This window comes from Corvus hawaiiensis, chromosome 2 (genome assembly GCF_020740725.1).
Source record: "Corvus hawaiiensis isolate bCorHaw1 chromosome 2, bCorHaw1.pri.cur, whole genome shotgun sequence".
Taxonomy (NCBI): domain Eukaryota; kingdom Metazoa; phylum Chordata; class Aves; order Passeriformes; family Corvidae; genus Corvus; species Corvus hawaiiensis.
In genome coordinates, this window is record NC_063214.1 from 44,680,346 (window position 1) to 44,705,743 (window position 25,398).

Genomic DNA, 25,398 nt, shown 5'->3' on the forward strand with positions numbered 1-25,398 from the left:
TTTGAATCTTGGTTCAAATCCTAACAGGCTTCTTATTGATTATTTCTTTCTTAATAGTCACACTTCAGATACTACTAGTAATTATACAAATACAGTAATTGGAAATAAATTAATGCTATCACTTGCTTTGTATTTCTTACTACATCCTCATTCTCCTGTTATAGCTCTCTATCTCCCTGTTGCAATGTCATTCACTGTTTTCTATCACTGTAGATAGACCTGGGTGCATTTTATTTCCTGTACCACAATTTTCAACTGAATTTTAGACAGGATGTTTCTGTCGTACTTTTGAGAGTGTAACTTAATTTTTGTTTCTCTAAATTTGAAATTGACCTCAGTTGGAAATCTGTTCTCATATACAAGATAACTGGTGAACCAATGACCCTATTGGAGCTTCTTTCCCTGTGTTTTGGTGCTGAACATCCACATTGGAACTACAAAAGCATTTTCTCAATAAAATGGTGTGCTAAATTATTAGTGTTACAGACCCAAATCAGCCATCAGCTAAATCTCTGATATGGGCTACTTTGAGGCATAAACCAACCTTGCGTTTAGGCTCTGCCAGAATAATGAAAATGGCTTTCCTTTATGGCTTTTGTCTGCAGGGTCTAATCTGATCAACCGACAGATCAGAATATGTAGCTAGAAGGACAGCAAGTATTTTACCAATCTCAGTTGTTCCAGCTGCCTGGCCACATCCTTACTGCCCCTTGTTGAATCTGCACTCTGTGGCACTGCACAGACAGCTCCAATGGTCCTGGCTTACCTGTACTGCAGCTTGCCTTGGGAGCCCTCAAACATGGGTCTTATCCCAAGGGTCCTTGCAGCTTTCCATGACCAAGTTTCTTTCTGGCACTTGTCTCACCCTGTCTTCTCTGCACCACTGATATCTTTTGACCCCATCATGCATGTCTGCATGATTTGCCATTATAACACCCATGTGCTATAGCAAAAGAGTACATAATTTGGACCTGGGGTAAGATTTATATGTTTAATTCTCCTGATTCACTCAAAACCAGCCTGGAACCATTAATTTAATCACGGAACCATAGAGTCATAGAATAGTTTGGGTTGGAAGGTACTTTCAAGATCATCTAGTTCCAACGCCCCTGCCATGGACAGGGACACATGTATAAGCATTCTATGCCTTGACTGCTGGGACCCTGAAGCTGTGGTTATCTACCAAGGTCTCCTAAATAATTTTGGTCCCACTACCAACAGCACTGAGTCCACCAGTCAAAGCTACAACTGCCCATGTCCTTCCTGACAGAGACTGTGGACTGCCTGTGCAGACCAGCAAGGGACACCAGCAAACAGCCCAGGAAAAGCACCCCCAGAATGGATCCCTCCTCACAACTGCACTGGCTTGCACGTGCTTCCTCCCTAATGCTTGCTAGGTTAGTGCGGGGCTGTTGCTGCATAGCAGTTCCTGACAGTGCTTAAACTACTTATCCCTCTCAGGATGGGGCACAATGGGGGACATGCTCAGGACACAGTCCAAGCTGAGTCTGAAAAGGACATTTGCTAGATAAAGAGATAGTGGGAAGGACACTGTGAGCTCCAGACCCTTCAGACATGGCTGATTGCCAGCAAATGTTCACAGGTTCTTCCTAGGATGAGAGACTCTGAGGAGGGCTACATCATTTGTGTGTTCCTGTGAAGAATATATTCAGACAACACAAATCATTCAGATATAAAAAGAAATTTTTCTTACTTCCTGGGGTGTTAATCCCTGTAATTATGAAGTTACAGAGTGCTGTAATAATGTAATTTGGACTGGGAAAGCAATAGTTCACCCTTGAAATGACCCATTCCCCTCTTCTAAGAAGAGCAGAACAGGATCATGTGAGATCCAGCAGAGACTACGCAGTATGGATCTGACCATTCTGAGGACACTGCTCCATGAGCCTACTCCTGCCCAGTGGTAGGAGGATCCTGGTGTAGTCCAGAAAAAAGCCAAGACACAACATGGATTGCTTACTCCAATACACACAGAAATGCACCATCCTGTATTTCTGTGGCAGTAGGAAAGTCATTATATGACATTTAAAAAAGAAACTGAAACCTGCTTGTCTCTGCCTGGTAAGAGTTTCCTTCGAGGAAAATGTTCTTTCATCCATTTCCTGTGAGTAAGGGGACAGGAGCAGAGCACACCCTCTGTAGAACAGCACATGGGGCATAGGTGAAGTGACTGCCAGAGATAGTCCTGAAATGGCTGGCTGGAAATTCAAACCCTCTGTGTTAAGCAGGAAAGAAGAAGATCCCAGGCTGGATGGAGTCTGTGTGGGCTTTGTACCCTCCGTGTCATCTTAGGGAGAGCTACTGAGGTTTTCTCTGGAAATGTTTTTCATCAGAAGCAGCGCAACCATCAAACCCAAAAACTGGTGTGGATTCACCATGTGTGCAGACACCTCACTTTTTGCAAAAAACTCCCAAACAAAATTGACAGGAGGTCTTGATCCTACATCCCAAATGAGCTTTCTGGTTAGTGGACTGTCAGTCTTTCCAAAGAGTACTGTTTAATTGTACATGTGTAAAGACAAAACATCTCCAGCAGGACAGATGAACACACACTCACCACAGCATAAGTGAACGTGCACTTCTTTGACCTAGACTGAAGGCTGAGGTCTAAATCCTTGTTAAGTCAATCTGAGAAACTACTGAAACAGTAAGTTCTCTCCAGAGTCAGTAAGAATACTGAAAGTTTGCCTGGATCCCAGGCAGTTAGAACATGCCTGTGTACGTGTCTGTGTAATTTTCCAATGAATGGAGTTAGACTAAGGCATTGCATTGTGCCTAGGACAAGAGTATACTGTTTTAAGTGTATTGCATTGAATTCCAGAAAATACTTAAAAATTAGTAGCCCTGATAGTGAATATATCTAGAAGCTTCCTGAACATTGTAATATCCTACATTTTTGCTCAGAGATCTGAATTTCAATAGAATAAATAATTAAATTCTCTTATTAGTGTCTGGAGTTTTTATATCTTCACTTAATATAAGAATTCACTGCAGTTACCTGTGTCTTCCTCACACACCATTAATAATTTTTGGTTCCGTGCAGAATCTCTAAGAAGCAAAGCTGTCACTGCCATCTAGTGTCTGCAGAGCAGGTTTCTGGAGATTATGTTAAGGAAAAAAAGGCATTTTCAGAACACTGAATTCCTTCTCAAGTTTCTCAGCTACTAGTATATCTCTAGTTCATGGAAACTCTTACAGTGTTGCCTAGTTTCTCACTTTGGAAAGTTTAAATGATGTTTGCTCACTTTTTTTTCTCACCTGGAATATATATTTGCATCCTTTAAGTCCTACTTGTTCAGGAGCATTTAACCAGCACAGAAAGCTCCCTGAGGAGCATCTGACACATTCCTTTTCTTGCCTTATCCTTTCTCTCCCTTCAAATGATCATTCCTAATAGAGATAAACATGGATGTAAAAGACACATTAATCAATAGCCGTTCATGTACTAGTCAGCGAATTACAGAATCACAGAATATGCTGAGTTGGAAGGGACCCACAAGGATCACACCATGAAGGCCCTCCACAGGACACCCCAAGAGTCACACCATGTGCCTGAGAGTGTTACCCAAATGCTTCTTGAACTCTGTCAGGCTTGAGGCTGTGACCACTTCCCTGGGGAGCCTGTTCCAGTGCCCAACCATCCTCTGGGTGAAGAACCTTTTTCTAATATCCAGCCTAAACCTCCCTGACACGATTTCAGGCCATCCCCTGCCATTAGATGGATTTGTGTATTCACATAAAAACTAGCAAGCTGGTGGGAAGTTATTAGTTCTGCTTATATTACATCCTGGGGGACAGCTGCTTCAGCCTCCTTCTGGTCCTTTCTTCACTCACATCTCAGAGAAAGCCGTCAATTCAATCTCTGCCTTGGGAAAAAGACTTATTTCTTTTCAATTCTTGATGGTCTTGGGTGATATCCTATGCGGTCCCCACCAGGCACCCATGCAGTGTTATTCTCATGTGGTGGCAATGGGTCCAGGGGCACAAGGTACTGTGGAGAGTTTTCCTTTCTGGCTGACAGCAGCAACAGGGTCCCTCTGGCTCTGATCTCAGCCTTCTACGTCCATAGCACAAGCAGTTTTTTCCATTTTTTTTTCTCAAGAAAATGCCAGGAACTGACAGCCTGGTACTTTTCTCAGCTGAGGTAGAGCTAACCACAGAACAGCTCCCGTCTCTTGGGGATGTGGACACAGAAGCTGGAGCTGTGCTTGGACTTGTGCCAAAGGCTGCTTCCAGTCAGCCCAGCAGCTAACAGGAATTTGTCTGTTTGGGCTGGAGAGCAGCTGGATATGATCATGCTGAAGGCTTTTGAAGGTCCAGCTTCCTATGCAGTACCTTTTTCCCCTGCCAAGTGTTCAATGTTAACAGAAATTCACATAGATGTGAAAGATATTCATTGACATCTCTTGCTTCCCTGTCCACTTTTGCATTCCCTTATCCAGTGCAGCTCATGTCAGACCTTTGGAACTCAGAAGACTCAGACTCAACAACTAGTCCTTATGGAAGACTCATTATTATTTTGATACAATTTGTCACCAAGTCTTTATACTGAGGAAAATGAAGACTAAGATTACATGTCCAGACCCTTATTTCACTGCCAAGAATAAAGTAAAACTTCAGCCCAATATTAAACATTATTTTTTTCAGGCACACTGTGTCTGTCAAGAATTATTTTTATATGTAATTGAACCAATTTATGTTTGTTATGCTTAGAGGATTTTACTGACTCTTCCCCCAGCAGTTTTCTCAATATGTTATCACAAGCCAGAACTTTGATTTTAGTCCACTTTAAGTCTTTCTATTTGTAAAGGTTTTTTTCCAGTTCTATTTCCATCCATTTCTTTTAAGCATATCAAGGTCTGAAACTCATTAGTTCACAATTTTATGTTCATGAGAGACCTCTCAATCTGTTAGGTTATCTCAACTAACCTTCTCTGTTGTGTGAGCTACAGAATTACCCTCATCTGGCCCATCACTAGGTAAGCCTGGTCATTTATGTCTGTTTAAAGATATTAATTTTTGGTGAGCTTTGCTTGGCAGTCCTTGCTGATTGATTGACTTAGGGGCTGGTATTGAGGAGGCAGAACAGGACAATGTAGTTTTCATTAATTGATAATATTTGATATTCAAACTAATGTGTAACTGTTTTACCCAGTATTTCTTAATAATTTCTCATTCTTTCTGTAATGATAAGGACTAATTCCAACTTTGTTCTTATTTTTCAGATTTGAGCGGTCTTTCCTTTTTTCTCTCTTCTGTCTTCTTCTCCTTCTCTTTTCTATATAATTATTTTTCTTGAGGGGAAAAAAAGTAAATCATATTTTTAAACAGAGGTGAAAATCTTAATTAATATGATGCACAGGTTAAGGGTCTTGATTTCTTTTGTCCAATAGCTATTGCTTCTGAGATAGGCAGCACATAAAATTTTAATTTAAGTAATTCACAATGTTGATTTATTCCTCCAGTTGATTTAATATTATTTTTTAAAATCAAAAGAATCACAGTTCCACATCATATGCATTGCTCAAAACAAAACTAAGCAAAACAAAATCTTACAATATACTGAAACAATTGATATAGATATTAAAAGAGTGGCCAACATGAAAAAATACATTCTTTTCAATATTTTGCTTTGGATATTCAGGTTCTCTCCTGGCACAGGCATAACCTCTATAAATGTCACTTCAGTTAACACCAGCTGAAACCATGGGCTGTGATACCACATGTAGCATCATGCACGGTTTCAACCTGTGTGATTCTCTTGTTGCTGCTTCCTTCTGGTTTCCCCAGTATCATACAGGCTTATGATTTCTGCAGGGAGTAATTTTCCCTTTTCCTGCTTTCCTGTCTGCTTTGGAATGACATCTCACTGCTTCTGTACTTTCTCCTTGTTCTAAAGATGACATGGGCATCTGCTTCCAGGGGGACATTCCCATCCAGCAGGGATGCAGCCAAATACTTTTGAATTGCCTAACTTCTTCATTGCTGCCTGGTGTTACTTGCTCAAGGAGTCATCCTGCAGACCTGACTCATTCATTACACACCAGAATACCCAGTACGTTAAAAGGAATTTCAAAAAGGGAAGAAGGATTAGTTTAAAAATATAATGCTCCTGGGTTTATCAGGTCTATTTCTTGGAACACGCTAGGAGATCCTTGAAAGATGCTAGATGTGCTCAGATTACTGGGAATTAGTAGCATTCATGATAATGTGTGATGTATCCAGCATCTCACTTCAATACTAGACAAACTTTAAATGGTGTAATGTCCCTTGAAATGCTAATGATTTCTTTTTTCTTTTCCTATTAAGTTAAATCAATTCCAGAGTGACATGTAGCTATATAAGTCCACATATACAGTGTATATTTGGTGGTAGGTAGCCCAGTACTTGTTCATAGAACCTTTCTGTCCTTTGGTAAACCTAAATGCCCACTTTAATAATATTCCCATGCGCTACAAGCTGCCCTGCAGCCTATGACATGGTGCTCAGCTGCAATTAGCACCAAAATAGGGAGTTAGTATGGAGGACACGGACAATTCTTTGACTCCAGATGCTGTATTCAAACTGCAGTGGTCCATTGAAGAAGTAGAGATAACCTAAGGAAAAGGAAAGGTAAAAAGTATTAACACTAAGAAACTGTGTTGTCATATCAAAATTATCCTTAAAACAGTAACTATCTTGTTTGTTTTCATTTTTAATAACTCTAATGCAACATTTTCATATTTAGAATAGTGAGCTAAATTTTTTAAAGATCCTCATTCTGCTTCCTGGATCAGAGTTTTAAAATAACTGGTGTTTTTTAATCTTGTGTCAAATTCTTACTGCACTTGATCAGGAAAATACAGGGTTGGCATGTTAATTTTTAAGACTCACTCGGAAACACTCCTTGAAAATTTGGGTAGGAATGTGCTCCATTTGAAGGAACAGACACATTATAATGCTTCTACATTAAGCATATCACTTTAGGTTCTCTAAGCAAGGAGGCGGCTCTTTTTTTGGCTAGAGCACAATTTAGATCAGAAAACTGATTCAGCCGAGAACAGAAGCGTTGATGAGAAGAAATTAAAATTACAAATGCCAGAGTTTTCTACAAGACCTTAATCTCAAGTTTCAAGGGCAATTAATTGTAATTAAGTTTCATAATCAGATTATGTACCATTTCTTTCATAGACTGCATCCACTTTATCACCAATTCCTGGGAATTCTTCCTCTATCAGCCTGGGGTAGCCTGCTTCCATAACCTCTGCCTCTTCATCATAACTATATGAAACACAAAAGAAAACAGAATCAGGGACTTTAAGCAGCCTGGGAGCTTGGCTTGTGCCCTTCATAAATTTTGAAGTTACCCACACCCAAAGCAAGCCAGCAGTCTGTCTAGTGCAGTGGTAAAACTCGGGGCAATACACAGGGCACACCTCCACCAGAAGTGGAATAAGCACAAAACAAATGGATCTACATTTTCAGAACTGATTTATAAAGTATGTATTATATGGAGATTATTGCACCTGGATGTATTGGTACTACAAGCCTGTGGTAAAGTCTTTATTATGCATGAGACCTGGTTGCAAGCCCCATTCATGGACAATAGAAAAAGAGACACCCTAGAGTGGGACAGAATTCTTACTCACAGCACTGATAGCATTCATGTCACACAAGCAACTCAAGGAAGCAAGATGGGAATTTTGTCTAGCAGGCATGACCAATCACAAATTCCTCCAGATTAGAGCACTTTGTTCTCATTTCCTTACACACATTCAGCTTTTACAGTCTGTGCCCATACTTTTATAAAAGGCTTGCATATGCCTTTACAACGTGTTACACACAGCTATAGCATTAATGACAACCACAGACTGGAACAGTCAAATGCCTGGTTTGAACCAAACTCCTGATCTTTCCTTACGTCTGGACAGGTTATGACTAGGGACGCCGAGATTGACCTGTCTCCAGCTTACCTCCAGTACTTATTTCCAGTGAAAAAGAGAGTCTTGCCAGTGTCTTTAACATGGACTGCTGCATCTATTCTTTTCATTTCTTTTGGGAATCCCATTTCATGTATCTTTTTAGGGAAGTCTTCAACTATGTCGTAGCCATTCAAAGCCCAGACTTTTTTCCCTGAGAATATGAACAAAGTATGGGTGATTCTTTTGTAAAGACTCAGTTTTGAGAGCAGAATGAAATGAGCATACCATGATCCCTATTTTCATACAACAAAGAGATTCTTGGCTCACGTACTCAGTAGGTATTAGACTATTTGTACTATGACTCTGGGCATCCTAACTTAATTGTACATCTCCTAATTCACTGAAAATTTTATAGATGTGCATGGGGTGAAACCGTTTGTTTTTCCAGCGAGGAAGGTAGGATGTTTTGTTCTTCTATTGATTACCTTTACACCATCTGTTGAGCTTGATTAAATATGTATATTTTTCTGCCAACAACAAAATCGAAATCTCACCTTTAAACATGAACACAAGATCTTTGATGGGATTTTCATAGGCTGCATCTATTTTATTTGGAAGCTCTGGCCAAAAGGACTTAAGTAACACCAGTTCTGCCTCAACCATCTGAGGGTGCAGTCGCCAGAAAAACCTAGTTGAGAAAAAGAGGATATATTTTAGGTTTCTTGTCACAGCATAGAATAGCAGTATCTTTGATGTGCTATAATTAAAATAAATTACTAGTGAATTAATGGTTATCGTAACATAGAATATTGAATACACAGACCCCCTCTTAGACCTTTCTTTTCCTCATAGTCATCAGCTGCAGACAATTTCTGTCACTCACACAGTGGTCATCTCAAAAAATAACAAATTTTAAACTTCTTTCATTTAGAATAAGACTTCACTGCTGTCCCATGTGAAGCTCCTGAATGCAGTACCACTTCACCCAAATAAATATTAGCAGATTACGCATGTTGAAGAAAGTCCCATGAATTTAAAAATGTGTACAAAAGTGTCAGTCTTCAGCCATATTATCTTCACAACAGTCAAGTCTGTAGTTGTATTATAAATCCTGCCAAAAAGTTCCTTAAGAGACATCTATATTGATTTGTGCTCTTTTAAATGTATGTTTACCCAAATCTTTAGTAAAAAACCGAAATGGTGTTTTTGCTTGCTCAAACTTTATCCACTACCCACCATCCATGATATGGAAGTCTCTTTACCTGTCCTTGAAGACCAGCATTTCTCCACGAAGTTCTGTTATTGCATCAAGTGATAATTCTACATCACATTTCTCTGGTGTTTTGGGATGCTTTGGGTTTGGATCTTTGTCTCCAGCACCTGGAATCATATCATATGATGTAAGCTTGACAATGTTAATTTCCTTTCTGCTGATCATGATATTGAACAAAACATGGAAGAGCTCCCAAGATCATGACGAATACAAATATAACAGGCAAAAAATTTTTACCAGGAAAGTCTGTTCTCTCTTTCTCTCCTATAACCAAATACCTTCATGGACTTGGCAGCTCAAGAGTGCTGCACAGATGTTAAATGAACTTGCTTTCTTTATACCAGGTTTTGAAGGTCCCCAAAAGCTTTATTCTTTCCATAATGAAGCATGGATAGCTCTGTTTCTACCTTTAGACTCTGTTTTACCCTCTTTTCAGGCAGGTCAAAAAGTAGAAAGACTCTGCTCCCCATCACCTACCACTAAAGGAGACAGGTCAGTGACCAACTGTGGTCTGCAGCATCACTTAATTGTTTTCCCTCTGAACTATTAAATCTAAGCATCTCCTGTTCCAGTGAATCATTCTTAATCAGTTATGACTGTTGTTATTGAACATCTGCATCTCACAGTAACTGTGCAGTGCATGTGCAACAGGCTACAATGATACGGGAGACATATATTATGTATTAGACAGACTTACCATAGAGCTCTTGGATCCCTTGCACATCATCATCAGGAAGAACAAACCCAGTTTTTCCAGTGTATGTGTAGATTGGAAACATCAAAGCTCCAGGGTCTCTAGAGTGTTCAAGTCCCAGTGAATGACCAAACTCATGGGCAGCAACAAGAAACAAGTTATAGCCTATAACAAACCACAGCAAAAGTAAATGTGTATCTCCTTGCACACTGTGCTTTAACATATGGGACAATGAATGAGACAACTGAATACATGGAAAAATTACACATAACTCATAAAATCGTAGAATGGTTTGGGACCGTAAGGATTCCAACCCCCCTGCCTTGAGCAGGGGCACCTTACACCAAACATAATTGCTTGTCATTTGTGAACTATGATGGGTTTTGCATTGGTAAGGGCCTAATAGTTCTAGTGTCTTACAGCTGATGTTCAGCCTAAATTTTATATGAAAATGTTGCTAGGTAGGGAGATTTAGATTTCTTGAAATTTCTTAGCAACACAGGAAAGCTCTAGGTTGAAGTCTTGGTCCTACTGATATCAAGAACATTTTTTAGTTGGGAATTCACCTGCTGTAGAGAGTCCATATTATTTTCAGTATTGCAGAAATTAGCTTTAATGACAGGAGGGTGACCTAATCCAGAGCAGAAAAAAAATGGTGTTTTGTTCTATTAAAACACTGTCCTGAATAGGCACGGTAATGAGTTTTCAAATTCAATGCAAGCAATGTACAGCTATAGGCTTCAGTAAGGCTATTCCTATCAGTCTGTGATCAGAACTAGCTGCGCCTAGTGAAATGCCAAAATGACAAAATCTCATTTGTGTCATTTTTTTACTTAGGAGACTTATATTAAAATCTTTTCTAAGCACACACTAAACTTCCATTTATGACTGGAGGTTAAACTCAGCTTCCTATGTGTGTACAGTGAACATAATGATAAACAAACAGAAAACAGGCAAAACAAACTGTTTACAGGTATCAAACAGGGATAATTTTTCCATCTATCACCATTTCAAATAATCTCAGGAACTTCTGTTACCTTTAGAATCATCTGACCAAACTTCATCATCATCAAAATGGGCATCTCCTCCATAGTCTGGGCCTGGGGGAAAAGCATGTGCCAGTAATCCAGAGGGTCCATCAAAAGGGTAAAAGTCACCATGTTCTATAAAGCAAAATTCAAAACTGTTAAATTAATTACTCCATGTTATGTATATAGGAATATTGTTTACTTGTAAAGTAAGAACAACTGGTTCTGTGTTACCTTTAGTGCCAAAGGAGATCATGATGTCAGCTATACCGCTTCGTATCCTGGTGAAGTTCAGTGGTGTCACATCAGACCAAACTTTAAATGCTTTTTTGAAAGCTCTGTCTACTTCATTATGTCTCAGATCTGAAGTGTAATTCATAATTCTGTCAAACACATTAATATCTCCAGTTAAATTGTGTGAATTGAAGAAATATGAAATGCACTTTTACCTGACTGTACACCTCATTAAAAGTTTTTGCTTTTGTCATATCGCCTTATCGTGTAACAAGGAGCTTAGCAGCTGCATACAGTATTAAAAAAATAAAAATAAACATTTCTATCTGCATTAAAATAATTCAGAGATATCTGAAATGATACAACAGCTTTCTGTAACTGGTTTTCTATGCACCAGAAGATTTAGAAAATGACAGATATATTCAGTATTAAGTAAAATCAGTAACTTCAAACTTTTTTATGTAGTATAAAATATTTCATGATCCTCACTTCCTGGAGGAGCAAAGCATTATCCAAAGTGATTTTTATAGGCTGTAATTGTCCATGTTAAAGTAATATTTATCACTAACTATGGAACTAATAGATTTTAGTGATTTCATATTTGGAATCTGCTAAATAAACTCAGTCTGCAGCTGTTTAAGATTCCAGGCTGTCAACCTTGCAGAATTAGAGGAGAAGGTGCTAACACGTGAACTGTCAGCCCTTCACTTCCTAAGGTCAACTTTCTGAGGTCATGGTACAGGGATTTGTCTGATCAAACACAGACATCCACACCTGGAATGTGAAGGAGAAGACACTGCTCTCACAGCCACGCTACACAGACTGGTTTGCAACTACACCACTCTGTCCCGGTCAAGTCTTCTGTGGACCAAGCACTAAACCAGGTCCTAACAGAGCTAAGAATTGACCCAGAGAATTGCATGATCTGAGTCCCTACCCCTCTTTCTTTTGGCCCCATAGATGTGTCCTGAGTGTCTATACAGAGGCCAAAGGAGGAGCTGCTAGCTTACACCACACCAGGTTTCCTTTTCCATGACAAAGTGCAATGGAAAAAATTCATGTTTAATTCCTTGAAATGCAAGGTAGGCTGGGAGCACCTTTCCAAAAGTGGGGCTGTAAGGGTTTTAAACTGCAATATTAATTTTTTCAAACTCAAATGCACCCTTCTCACATCAAACTCATATACTGAGCGACCTACTGGACAATGCACCTGCTAAGAAGGTAATAACAGCAATAACACTCAAAATACCAGGCATTTACCTGTATGTCAAATTCATTTTTGACCATTTGAGTTTTCTAGGGAAAAAGTTATATTCCCCCACATCTGGGACACCACATCTTGGTTTCTGCATCAGCTCATATGTCTCTTCATCCAGTTTGCCTGTCACCTCCAAGCCAAAAAAAGCCTGCATTTCCCGAAGTTTAGCAGCCACTGTGTTTCCACTCTTCCTCATTATGCCAGCAGGATTCGGACGGAGATCATAGTGAGTCCTGAGATAGCGCTAAGAAGGGGAAAAGAAGTAACAAGCCTGGTTTCCAACCAGTTGTAACTGCACAACTTACTGTTTGTGGAACATGCAAATAAATTATTTTGTACTGTACCTCGGCAAACTGAAGGTCTTTCTCTGTGAATTCATGGCTGTCTTCAAGTGGAATAGGGATTGTCAGGCAAAATGACAAACCCAACAAGAAAAAGAAAACAGCTGGAAGTCCTGATTGCATCATGTTGGATTTCTGAAGTCTGAAGCCCCGATGTTTTAGAGAGCAGTTACCTTTACTTTTATAGTCCCAACCCAATGAGTCACCACTTAGGGACAAGTTAGAACTTCCTCGTTGCTGGAAGTAAACATGCTTAGATGGCTGGTTTGTTTCTCCTCCCCAACACTGTGGTTTAGGCATCCGTTCCCCAGCTGAGGGCTCTGAAACTCTATCCTTGTACAAACATGAGGTCTCTGAATATTGAGAGACTGCGGGAAGAAATGGTAGAAGCAAACCACACCTTTTCATTATTTTGCAGTAACTTGCACTGGCAATAACTGGCAACAATGCTGCAATAACTTACTTTTCTTGGCTAGAAAAATTGTCTTTTTACCATTTAATAAACAATAAAAATATTTAACAAAGTTCATGATTACACTAGTACAACAGCAATTTTTAGCAGTTGAAATTGTTAGAACTGCAATTGTTAATAAATATTGCCTTGGCCGATAAGAAATAGCATTATAGAATATACAATATGATATTATATTTCCTTGTTTCTGTAAAGAGCTTTAATTCCATAGCATTAACAAAAATTTTACTTCAGCAATCCTTAAAGAGAATTTCTAGCTATATTACAGAATACTTCACTGTCTGACATACTCAAAAATAGAAATGTTAAATATCAGGAAATACTTAAGAACATTTAAAAGCATTTTTTGTTAGTAATAAATCAGGTCATGTAGAGTCACTAATTCATACAATTTATCTTCTTCAAAAGACATGAATTCAATATGTTTTATGAGAGGATGACAACCATATATCAATGAGACAGCTAATACTTTGAGAGAGGCAATATTCCAGCTACAGGTAGGCAATGGATCTGTGTGTCTAGAATAACAGAAAAATGTGATTTTGTCTTATGAGGTGAGTAATAGGATAAATCTGACATTATGACAGAGATGGTCATTACTATATTTCAAAATATAAGGATTATTTCTATCTCCCCAGGATCACCATAGTCTCATTTTCTGCTATAACTTATATCACATCCCATGCTGACAAGTGCGGGTCCGAAGGGAGATGCAGTTTCTGCTGAATTTGCCTTGGTCCTCCATGGGTAATTTCTTTTGCCTGTATGGAAAGCCTCAGGCAGCTTTCTGGTAGACATTGGTACAGGCATCCTGGAATGCACTATCCTGACATGGATGTTGCCTTGTTGACAAAACAGGAAAAGGACAAAAATCAGTGAAGTTGTATGTGTAAAAGCTTTGTTACTCAAACAATGATGCCTCATGATGACAAACAGCAAATGCAAATAAAGCTGAAGAGGATTTTTTATGTAGGCTATTTCTGCCTCACTGCCCATGTCAGCCACTGCTAAATATGGTTACACCCCTTAGTAACAGATCTCTGTTAAAGCAGTTTGTATGTTCTCCTTTACACTGACTGTCATCAGTGCTGAGACTTTTACTCAGCAATGGGGCATAAAGACTGTTAATTGGTTATGCCACCTTCTTTAGAAGTATTCTCCCCTGAAGTGCTTCAGGACAAGCACTGAATCCGTATTGCTGATGCTCTCTCTCACTGCACTCCCTGCTAGTGCAGACTGCCAGATTCTGTATATATCCCACTTCCTTCCTTCCAACATTTTTGTATGAATATTTGCAGCATTGCTTTTATTAATGTTGGGGATACAATTAGCAGATAAGCAACGTTTACAGTGGGTTTTGCTTGCTTTGTGTGGAGCTTAGGGGCAGTGGTGTTTCCTTGCTGTGTGTTTTGTGGCTGTAAGGAATACTTTCTGGAGACCATGAAGCCGTGAATGTTACTGCTCTTCACAGGAATAGCAGACATAACTCAGAAATCTACGAGCTAAATTAATAGCTTAAAACTCCACAGGTAACATTCCTGTGAATTCCAAATTATCTGAAATTAGGTTACCTATACAAAAAGAAGCACAATTGTATATCACCATTTGTGTATCACTGCCCTTTACCAGACTTAGTTAAAAGTTTTTTATTCTGTGTCAAGTCCTTATGCCACTACTCTTTCTCAGCTCGGATACTGGAATCTTTGCCTATGGAATAGGAGAAATTAATTCCTTAACCAACTGTTACAGCAAAAATATGATCAGTCCATTACACTTGAGGAGAAGATGATCCCAAATTATTCCTCAGTGGTTTCAGATTTACCTTAATAAACATAGGTCAGCTATCTGCCAATTAAAGGCAGAAACAAATATTCAGAGACAGTATTTGATTTATATAAATGTAGAACTGAAAAAAAATATTTATCCAGGCTCAAGAGTAAAATTAAAGAACAGTGTTAGCCTACCCAACATTGCTCCAAGGAGATGTGGAGCCCTGTTCTTTAAAATGCTTAAGCTGCAGTCGACAAAGCAGGAGTAATTATAATTGTCTTGCATGAAGAGAATGATATATTAGTCAGGGAAGAACGATTTTCCACTTTCTGTAACTTTTTTTCACAAATGCTCTGAAGTTCTTTGAAGTTCACTATGAAATCTCTTTCAAAACTTTTGCTTTTGGTACCTTTAAAGAGCCCTGAGGCATTTCCAAGGAATATTTTAAAAATTGGACAAAGCAATTGCAGGAAAATCTAGAACAGGCAGCTTTTCTGCAAACAACTTCTCTTTGTGTAAGAAGAGATGAGTAAAGCTGGTTCTTTGCTACTGTAGGACAATGAAATGAAATGAACAAGTGAAGAGATAGTCTGCTGTACTCTGCATGTGAGTAGGAAAACATACAAAGAGAAAAAAAAAAGCAGGGAGTCTGTAGTTGTTTTGTCACAGGGAATAAATCAAAATGCTAAACCTGAAACTGGTTTCTGAAAGACTGTGTGCAATGAGCCATGTGAGAGTGTATTATGGCTGAACTGTGTTTTCTGAACATTCAATTAAATCCTTTGGGAGTCCTGGCCATGTAAATATACAGAATCCTAAATGTTTTCTTACGCATTTTATTGCTATTTATACTATATCAGTGGCCAGAAGCCTATACTGAGACATGGATTTTGTCTTCTGTAGACAAAGTGAAGGGACACTGGTGAAAGGCCAAGCAAACAAGCAAATAAAAGGCCCCAAAAAATGAGCTTTATTCCCCGTTTTTCTGAAATAGCATCACAGATGTAGTGTATGATGTTTTTTTAAGGGGAGACAAAGTCTTGACTGAACTGGGAACTAAGTAGAGACCTCTGAAGTTGCTTTATATACAGTGAGTCTTTAAAACCTCAAAAAAATGAAGTTTTAAAGGTCAGCAATGATAAACAATAAAGCCACCCAGTGTTGTGCATTGTAAGATTTAAAATTTATGGTGCAGGTGATTCCACTGTCTGACTCAGAAAATTAATTTAAAACTATGAAGAGGGGTGTAAATGAAGGTAAAAAAGAGTCAGCAGTGGTTCATAGGCCTTGTGCTGACCCCAGTGCAACCAAGCAAGCCTGGAAAGTTTTATTTTAAAAGCTCTCATACCCACAAAACTGCTGAATAGTAAGATTTCAACAAGCACTGCAAAATTTCTGCAGTTCTGTCATCTTGTGGGTGTGGGTAAAGTTAGCTGGATTGATGGTAATTTACACAGGCACACCAGAGACTGGAATAATCATGACGGTCTTCCCCCCCAAGGAAAAATGGAAAATGGGGATGGAAGATGTGTCAAGATGAAATGAAGTGCCTTAAAGCAGCACTTAGGCACTATTTATTTGAAAATAAGAATTGTGCCAACCATGTGATTTCAACATACATTTTGCTAACACAAATAATTGAAAGGTGTCCTGTTTTGATTTACAGTCTGTGTTTGGTGCCCAAAATAACAGTATATAGTGAATGTGGTGAATGATCAGTGACCCTGAAACAGCAGACACTTCACTTAAGACAAATAAGCAAAAGTCTATGGTCCCATTTGTTAGTGTTTCTTACCACAAGGCAGTTGTATTTCAAGTGAAACGTTTCCAGTGCCTGGGGCTGTGCCATCATATTTAGATCAGCTTCCTCTGGGAAAAAGGATGTTATTCTGAGGCCCATTGTGCAAATGGGTAAATGGAGTCTCAGAGTAGTTCCAAACACATGGAATTACTCTGGATCTGCCTCTCCAGGTGGGACTCCATCTCAAGGACCTGTTGTGAGAAGCGTGGGCCAAGACAACTGAGCTGGGATGAAGGGGATGTTACACCAACCTGACTCTGTTTTACATTAAACAGCAGCATCCCTGTGCCATTTGCTGGCAAAAAGATGCAATTGAGCTGCTCAGAGATGTTCATTATGGTCCAGTGTCAGAAGAAAGAAACATATAAACATGTTCCCAAGAGGCAGTGGCTCTTGTTTGAAGGAGACCCTGCAGACCCTGTGGAGCAGAAGCAAAGCACACCATAGATGGACTGCCTTTTTATCTGCAGAACTAAATTTGGGCACTCTCCTGGGTGCATTGTCTGAAGTCTCATTATGATCAATGAAGTCAATGCACTCTCTAAACCCTAGACAGCAGTTTAGGTTTTTACACTGAGGTAGGCACCTTGGGATTATTTCAGCTGCCCACAGACAGATATCTAAAGTTTCTTGAAGGACAGAGAGCTCTCATCGGTCCTGTGTCATATCTGACAATCTCATGAAGATGCCTTGGGTTACCCCTTGCATCTCAGCTGGCTAGAGAAGCCTTTCTTCAGGCTGCTGTGCTGAATACTCCACAGCTGGGCTCCGCTGACTCTAATGGTGCCCCAGCTGGTGCACAGAGATTCTTTGGTTCAGGTGACCTTTCCTGCAGCAGAACATCTTGCCCATTTTCTGCTGCTGCCTGAATAAGCCAGGAGCTATCACGTTGCAGGGAACTGTTTTGTTGCTGTGCAAGGTGGCAGCTCTGCAGCTGGTAGGCAGTTGGGCAATGTGCATCCCTTCCAGGACAGTGCTCCTGCTCACAGCTGCATCTGACCTGGGAGAAACAGGGACTCCCACCTCATGCCCACAGCCAAACTGAAAGATAAAATGCCTCAAAGAGGTACATGAATGTTCACACATGAATCCAAATTTTCTTTGTCCCAACAAAGTGACTGCTCAGATCAAGTACAAAATATCTAGTTATCTCTATTGCTAGAAAACTGTAGGCAAACAATGAGTTTATGAGTTTGTGTCTAGCCAACATAATTTTGCTGCTCAGGGGAAGGAGCTGGTCAGCAGTACAATAAAAATTGAGGGAAAATAAAACCGCAGAAAACTAGCTCAAAGGTAAAAACTTAATTTTCTATATATTTTTTTAATACATCCATCATCTTATACTTGTTTTTTAATTCTGATATTTAAGATTGCACATGGTCTCAAAAATACGTTTAAAGACTACCTCGGTAGAACTATGGATCTCTGACACCCATGATTAGGTCTGTTTTGATGTATTTTATTTCTTGTGTCAGCCTGAAAATACATACATTATGTCCTCAAAGCATTTTTATTTTAGCTCTTCCATCATAGCAAAAAATGTTCTCTGTCTTGTCAATTTACTGTTTATGTATTTTACTGTAGCAACTTTAGCCTCAGAACTTAAGACCTCCACTATGAATGGATAACCATTGTTCATAGAAATAATGTTAATTGTAGTTAATTGTAGCTGTAATAAAAATCTTCATTAGGAAGAAAAATGCATTTGATGATTTATCTATAAAGCAATTCAACATTTCTTTCTGAAATTTTGGGGACTAGAGAGTTACATTGACATTATCTGAAAGAGACAGCATCACAAATCCTATGGACAGGTGCTTGTCCTTCACAGAAATGCATGGAAGTAAAGTTTACTGTAAATTTTTGATTTGTAAGGAGTTGTGTGACTAAAACCATACATTTTAAACACATTTAGGAAAGGAAGTGCAATGTTTAAAGCCATGGGTTTTGCTTCCCAACCACATTCATGTTGTTTATACAGCTGGGCTTTTTACAAAGCAGTTTCTCAACTCCATTGCAAAAGCTCTTGAGGATAAGGGGGGCATAAACTAGAAGACTGCTGCATATAGTTTTATAGAAAGTATTAAAAGCAAGCGGTAAGCTTAAAATTAAGGTTTGAATTACTGGCGAAAGGTTACTAAAGGTGGATTTAAGAAATTTCCTGGTGCTACCTAGCAAAGTCCATGTTTTAAACGATAAAGTGCTGTGGCACAGAAATAAATGTTTAATTTTTTCCATTGCAAAGAAATATAATAAAAAAGGGGTTGCACATTTAATCAAAAATCTTACTCCCCCATATGGATCAAATTCAGGGTAGGCCACCAAGATGATGGGGCTGGAGCATTTGCACTGTGAGGAGAGGCTGGAGAGCTGGACTTGTGCCTGGAGCAGAGACAGCTTCAGAAGGACCTAACAGCAGCTCCCAGTGCCTGTGGTGAGGTTTCCAAGGATCTGAAGCCAGGCATGTCACTATGGTAAAGGGCAAAAGGGTGAGAGAGGGTGGGCATTAACTAAAACAAGAGAGGTTCAGCCTGGGTAGGAAGAGAAACCTTTTCTCCACGAGGACAGCTGGGCAGTGGCACAGAGAGCCTGCAGAGGTTGTGCAGTCCCTTTTGTCAGAGGTTTTCAACACCAGCTGGGTGAAGACCTGAGTAGCCTTGTCTGACCTCAGAGCTGAGCCTGCTGTGAGCAGGAGATTGGATCAGAGGCACCCTGAAGTCTCTTCCAGGCTGAGTTATTCTGTGATTCTATACCTTATTGTAATAACCAAACATCAAAGTTAGATATTTTGAAAACATTTTAGTGAATATGCTTATGTGACACTTTAGACGTCTAAAGTTCCATGCATTGCAGATTTTTGAGTGAGAATTAGTAAAAAAACCCAACAAAACAGGGCTCCAAATGTTGGCTGTCACTTGAAATCTATCTTCAGAGACTTCTCATGTTCAAATTTATCAGTTAATATCTTCATGATATCAGTGAATTTTCAGTTACTGTGAAATATTGGTCAGAAGGTGATCTAGAAAAATTAACCAGCCAATACAGTTTGCAAATGCAAATTAATGTGATTCAAACTAAGTTCTCAAGATAGATACTTGCAATATTTTGAACATCGTATTAGCCTATCTAATGCCTTAACACTACCTTGCACACTAACACTGCTCTATATGAATGATATTAACAGAGTATTTTCAGCCATTACTACAAATTTCCTAATTTCTCTGGCATTCTGTGACATTCTACCCTTTTCACCCTGGCTTCTGCTATATAACTGTCCTTTTGTATTCACTTTCAGAAAAAGACAACAGCTTCCATTCCTCTTTTTCACATGGTAGCTGTGGGATGGAATGACAACAAAAGAGTGTTTCTGACAAGTCTTAGAAATGAATTTTTCATCGCACTATCTCTGTTCTTCAGTCAGCTGAAAAATTCCATTCATGTGTTCCCTAGCCTTGGCATTCAACATTTTCTTTTCTGTACTAGCAGATAGCAAGAAGTGGCTTCTTTCACTTACTTCTTCCTCTTTCCTCATCAGGCAGTGTGCTCTGATTCGATGCAGTGACAAAGACCAGCTGCTAGTAATTAAAACTGGTTAGTGGGGGTTAAAGGATTTTAGAAAAATAAAATTAGAAATATTATTGGTTAAGAGAAGAAGACTTGACAAAGCTGTGATCTTTGTTAGCAATGCTTGTTCATATTCATGCTGAAAAGCTGAATTCAATAGCTTTGATGTTGCAGAAGATGCCTGGAGGTCATGGTTCAGATAGGGTCACCTAGAGCCAGTTGCCTAGACCAAAAACGGTCAGAGGGATGGAGCACCTCTCCTGCAAAGTATGGAATCCACTGAGCAGTGCACCATCAAATGCATCTCTCTCCAGTTTAGAGAGCAGGGTTTTGTGGGGGCCTGTGTCAAAGGCTTTACAGAAGTCCAGACAAATGGCACCTGTAGCCTTTCCCTTGTCCACTGCTGTAGTCACTCCATCACAGAAGGCCACTCCTTGGTCAGGCAGGACTTGCCCTCGGTGAAGCCGTGCTGCCTGTCTCGAATCACCTCCATATCCTCAATGTGCCTTAGCACTGCTTCTAGGAGGATCTGTTCCATGATCTTCCCAGGCATGGAGGTAGGACTGACAGGTCATTAGTTCCCAGGATCCATCTTTCTGTTTTAAAACTGGGAGCAGTGGTTCCCTTTTCCCAGTCATCTGAGGCTTCAGCTGACTGCTGTGACTTTTTGAATAATGTGATGAGGGGCTTGGCAACTACATCAGCCAGTTCCCTCAGGACTCTGGGATGCACTTCCTCTGTGTTAACTGCGTATGTATCTTAACAGACAGTTACCATTTCGTGACTTATATGTGTGACCAACCTCCCCAAAACAGTTCAGAGTTGTTTAATCGCCCTTAATTTCCTACTGCCTTTTCTGTCAACTGAGGGTGCACTAGTGGGAGACTAGAGGCTATTGGGAGTCTTCAGCTCATATCCCCTTCGGGTGGGCAAGCATGGTTCAGTTTATTGGAAGATCTAGAAAAAGAAAGAAATGTTACCTATGCAAAAGAATACACACAAATCACAAGAAATATTAATCTAATTTATGAGAATCACTCTATGATGGTTCATACTTGCAGATTAATAACCATTAAAAAGCTCATTAAATTACATAGGTCTTAAATCAGAATAGACTCTCTCCCTGACTATTTTAAAATTGTTGGAGCATTTTCAGCCTTTGTTATCACGATATTGGCAAGGCCATAAGACAGTCAGACCAAGGTCTTGGGAAAATTTCCAGCCATATGCTCCAAACCTTCACCATCTTTGTTTGTTTATTCCACTTCTCTCTAGCCAGATGTGAAGTGGAATTTATTATATAAACAAATTAGGGAATATCTGTGCATAACGGTGTCAGAATCTTTCAAGTTAGTAAAAAATCTGGTGTCATATGTGGCTTGGTTTCCTTAGCATATTAAATGGAAATTCCTGCCTGAAAGTGAGCCACAACAAATGTTCACTGAAAGTTTCACAGAACTTATGCATTAATATGAGCTATTGCTTTACATCCTTTTAATGCAAAATAATTTATAAAACCTGTTCAAAGTTGACATAGAAATCTCTGGCTATGAAAAATACTTCCATTACTGTCAAATAATGAGATTATTAGAATGGTTAAAAATAAGGTCTGTGTGTTCTTGCTTTCCTTTTTCCTGGATGAGGAAAGAGGAGCATTAAATAAATAATTTTTATCTTTTTAGCTTTTTTTTTAGCTTTTTCTAAAAACTTAACAAAATACTATGAAACATGAAGATCTTCTCTGAAGGTTGCTTCTCTATAAATAACTATTTGAAACTATTCAAATAACTATGAATTAAACACTTTTTATCACTTATGTTTAAGAAACATCACGTGTAACAACTCCTGATTTACACCTGAACAAAAAGAATAAGTATTTTTTCTATGCAATATTAATCCAAACTGAAAGTCTCCAGATGGAAGAGGATGTTACAACATGACAGATCTACTTTCAGTTATTACAGAATTTTACCAGGAGACAAAATTTTACATCCATGCACCTAACAAAGTAAGAAATTGAGATTCACCCACATCCCAGATGAATGCTCTTGTCCATGTAGTAAAGGGCTGAATCAGTTTCTCCTGCCTTTGTGTAAGAAGGGATCAATCCCGTTTTTAATTCTGTTTCACAGAGTACCTAATTCTCACAGCATAAAACTTTGATTATACCATTAAACACAATTACTTTCATTCAGTTTTGCTCAATTGTTTCAGTTTCTCTATTTAACATACAAATGACTAAATGACCCATCTATCTCAGTATTCTGTCTCGTAGCAATGATAATAAAATACAGTATGTAGGGAGAACATGAGTTTGATGAGTTTTTGACTGATGATGGATGTCTTCACAATCTTCTTTAAGAACAAATTCCAGATATTCACTTGCTATTCTATAAGAGATGGTTTAACTTCTCTGTCTCAAGTCAGACTCCTGCAAGTCTGATTCAATGCCCCATACCTCTAATATTGTGCAGTTTGGCATATAGCAGCTTTATATTCAGCTTCAGATGTACCTTCATGATTTTGTAAATCTTAGTTATATGAAGTTTTTGATCTCCTTTTCCCCAAACTCCTAATTTGGTAGCTGGTCCTTCAATTTAATGATTGAAATTGCCTGTCTGTGTACTTTCTTCATTATCGTTATATCCTTTCTGAGTTCTGGAGAACAAAACTACACAAAGTTGTCAAGAATTGGACATGGGCAGTTTTGATATAGTGGGAAAATGACGCTTCCCATCACTCCTGCTCTCAGCACTTACCCTGATGGCTTCCAGCACTTTTTGACTTCTTTTGCCTGCCATTGCATACTGAGACATTGATTTCCAAGAGAAGATTTAGTCTTGTAGAGTTCACTCTTGCTTTCATACAATAGGCTGTTTACGTTCCAAATCCAGAAGGCAGAAAGAATGTGAACTAACAACACAATCAAGGTTGACATGGTTACAGATTTTTGGTGGCAAAACAACAACTCTAGAAGGGCACACTGTCTTCTGACAATCAAAACATAGGGATTGTTTTACCTTATGGTGCATTTTTAGCTGCATTGCTTCATTATCATTTACAGGAAAAGAATAAATAACAGGAAGAAAAGATCAATTTCCCATTCAAAGCTAACATGACCAAAAACCCCATGCGGCTAAACAAACTGTAAGTTAAATTATAGGATATATGATGTGCTGTGCACCAGACAAATGTGTGTTTTTTCTAAAACTGTGTGAATAACTGATGTTTTTGTTCAGTCAGAATAAGAAAAATTAAAAACCCCAATGATTTCATGTGAAGTGTTTTGTGTTTATCTTTCTTGTCAGAAGGAAAAAAACACCCATATTTCATGTTTCCTTAATGAGAGCTAAGGCTCAAGCAAGCCCAGTTTAAAACCCATGGGTAGGAAGTACAGCCATAAGATCCAGGGAAGTGATCACCCACTCTGCTTGGCGTGTGAGACCAGGTCTGGAGCGGTGTGTCCAGGTCTGGCTTCTTTAGCGCACAGAAGAGGTTACCAAGATGGTCAGGGACTGGAGCACAGGACATAAGAAAGGCTGAAAAAGTTGGGTTTGTTCATGCTGGAGAACAGAAGGTGAAGGGGAAACCTTAGTCATATCTGCAGGTACCTGACAGGAAAATGCAAAGAAGATGGAGGCAGACTCTCCTTAGATGTGCAGAGACAAGACAGGAGACAATGAAGACAAAATTGAACACTGGAAATTCCACTTGGGTATTAGGAAAATTGTCTTTGTCCTGAGGGATGTAAAATGTTTGAAACAGCTGAGTTTTGATTATTTGTCCTTGGAGGTGTTTGAAATTCATATAGTCAAGTCCATAAGTAACATGGTCAAAACAAATATGAGGCAGGGGTTGCCTGTATGACCTCTCAAAGTTCCTTCCAACCTAAATTAACCTATACTTCTGCAGTTTTTTAATGATGGTTGTTACTGATCCAGTAGATAATAGCAAAATCTTTCAGAAGGAATGTATTTTATATCTGAGCTGCTGAGAAACAACACTCAGCACATTGCTCTTGGTTCTCTGAATTTGTGAGTCTAGGCTGGATCATGTTTCTCCCACCCAGTTCAGATATGTGAATATCATCAGGTCCACTGAAATTGTATTTATTTTTGTGAAAAAATATTTGTCTTAAATGTTTTTTAAACTCTAAATTTTCTCAGATTTCATAGTAGTGAGTCAATGATAAAATTCTATAAACTAGTCTTCTAGCTTCAGAGTGCTTCACAAGCATTAGATGATTAATCCTCATATATATCTATTGCTCAACTAAGCATTTTCATGAAGGATATATAGTAAAATTGAGAAAGATTGGTCCCTAACTTCAAAGTTATCTGTCAGTTCCAGTACATTCACTTCTGACAGTTTGTTAAGAACCTCAATTTTGTCCTCAAATACAGGTCAATTAAAATTCACTGGTATGTATATAATGGAGGATCCTAAAGATATTGGTGAAATCCTCAATAAATATGAACTTACAGACCAATAACATCAGCAAGATCATTAATGACAGTCATAGTCCAAATTCTACTACATGATGCTCAAATAAAGTTTGCAAATGAATTCTTCAACCAATAAATATGACAAAAGGGTATCCACTTCTAATGGCTTCCCAATCCAATCTCCATGCAATCACAGTGTGTTGATATTCCAGCTTCAAATAAATAGCAACTTGACGACTCAAAATACATAGATCTTTGATATGTTTCTCCTTTTAAATTCTATGCCAGGCTCTCTATTGATTCATATGCTTACCACCTTCATTTGAAAAAAAAACAAGTCAAGGAGACAGGCTAAAAAATTATTGAAAATGCTGTCTACAAATGCTTTGTAAGAGGGTGAAGTGTTCAAAATGGGCTGTTCTTAATTCTTTCAGTCTGAAATGTAGATGTGTGGGTGAGCACCATGTATATGAGTGTTAGAAAATGACTTGGAACATAAAATGAGTAGGTAGGTTGCCAAAGCCAGCATGCCTGTTGCTATTGTGCCCACTTTAACCTAAGACAATTGAAACTGTTCTGTGATTTGATAAGACTTG

General features: G+C 38.9%; 1 protein-coding gene across 1 annotated transcript; it reads right to left on the reverse strand.

The window, feature by feature from the left end:
• Positions 1-5,456: 5,456 nt before the first annotated feature.
• LOC125322135 (collagenase 3-like) lies at positions 5,457-13,084 on the reverse strand. The gene is made up of 10 exons (XM_048295739.1): positions 12,754-13,084; positions 12,412-12,653; positions 11,152-11,300; positions 10,927-11,052; positions 9,893-10,054; positions 9,185-9,302; positions 8,477-8,610; positions 7,974-8,133; positions 7,178-7,281; positions 5,457-6,617 (listed from the first exon to the last, which is right to left on the reverse strand). Exons 1-10 carry the CDS (start codon positions 13,048-13,050, stop codon positions 6,517-6,519), a joined length of 1,593 nt encoding a protein of 530 aa, XP_048151696.1. The 5' UTR covers positions 13,051-13,084; the 3' UTR covers positions 5,457-6,516.
• Between the last annotated feature and the right edge of the window lie 12,314 nt (positions 13,085-25,398).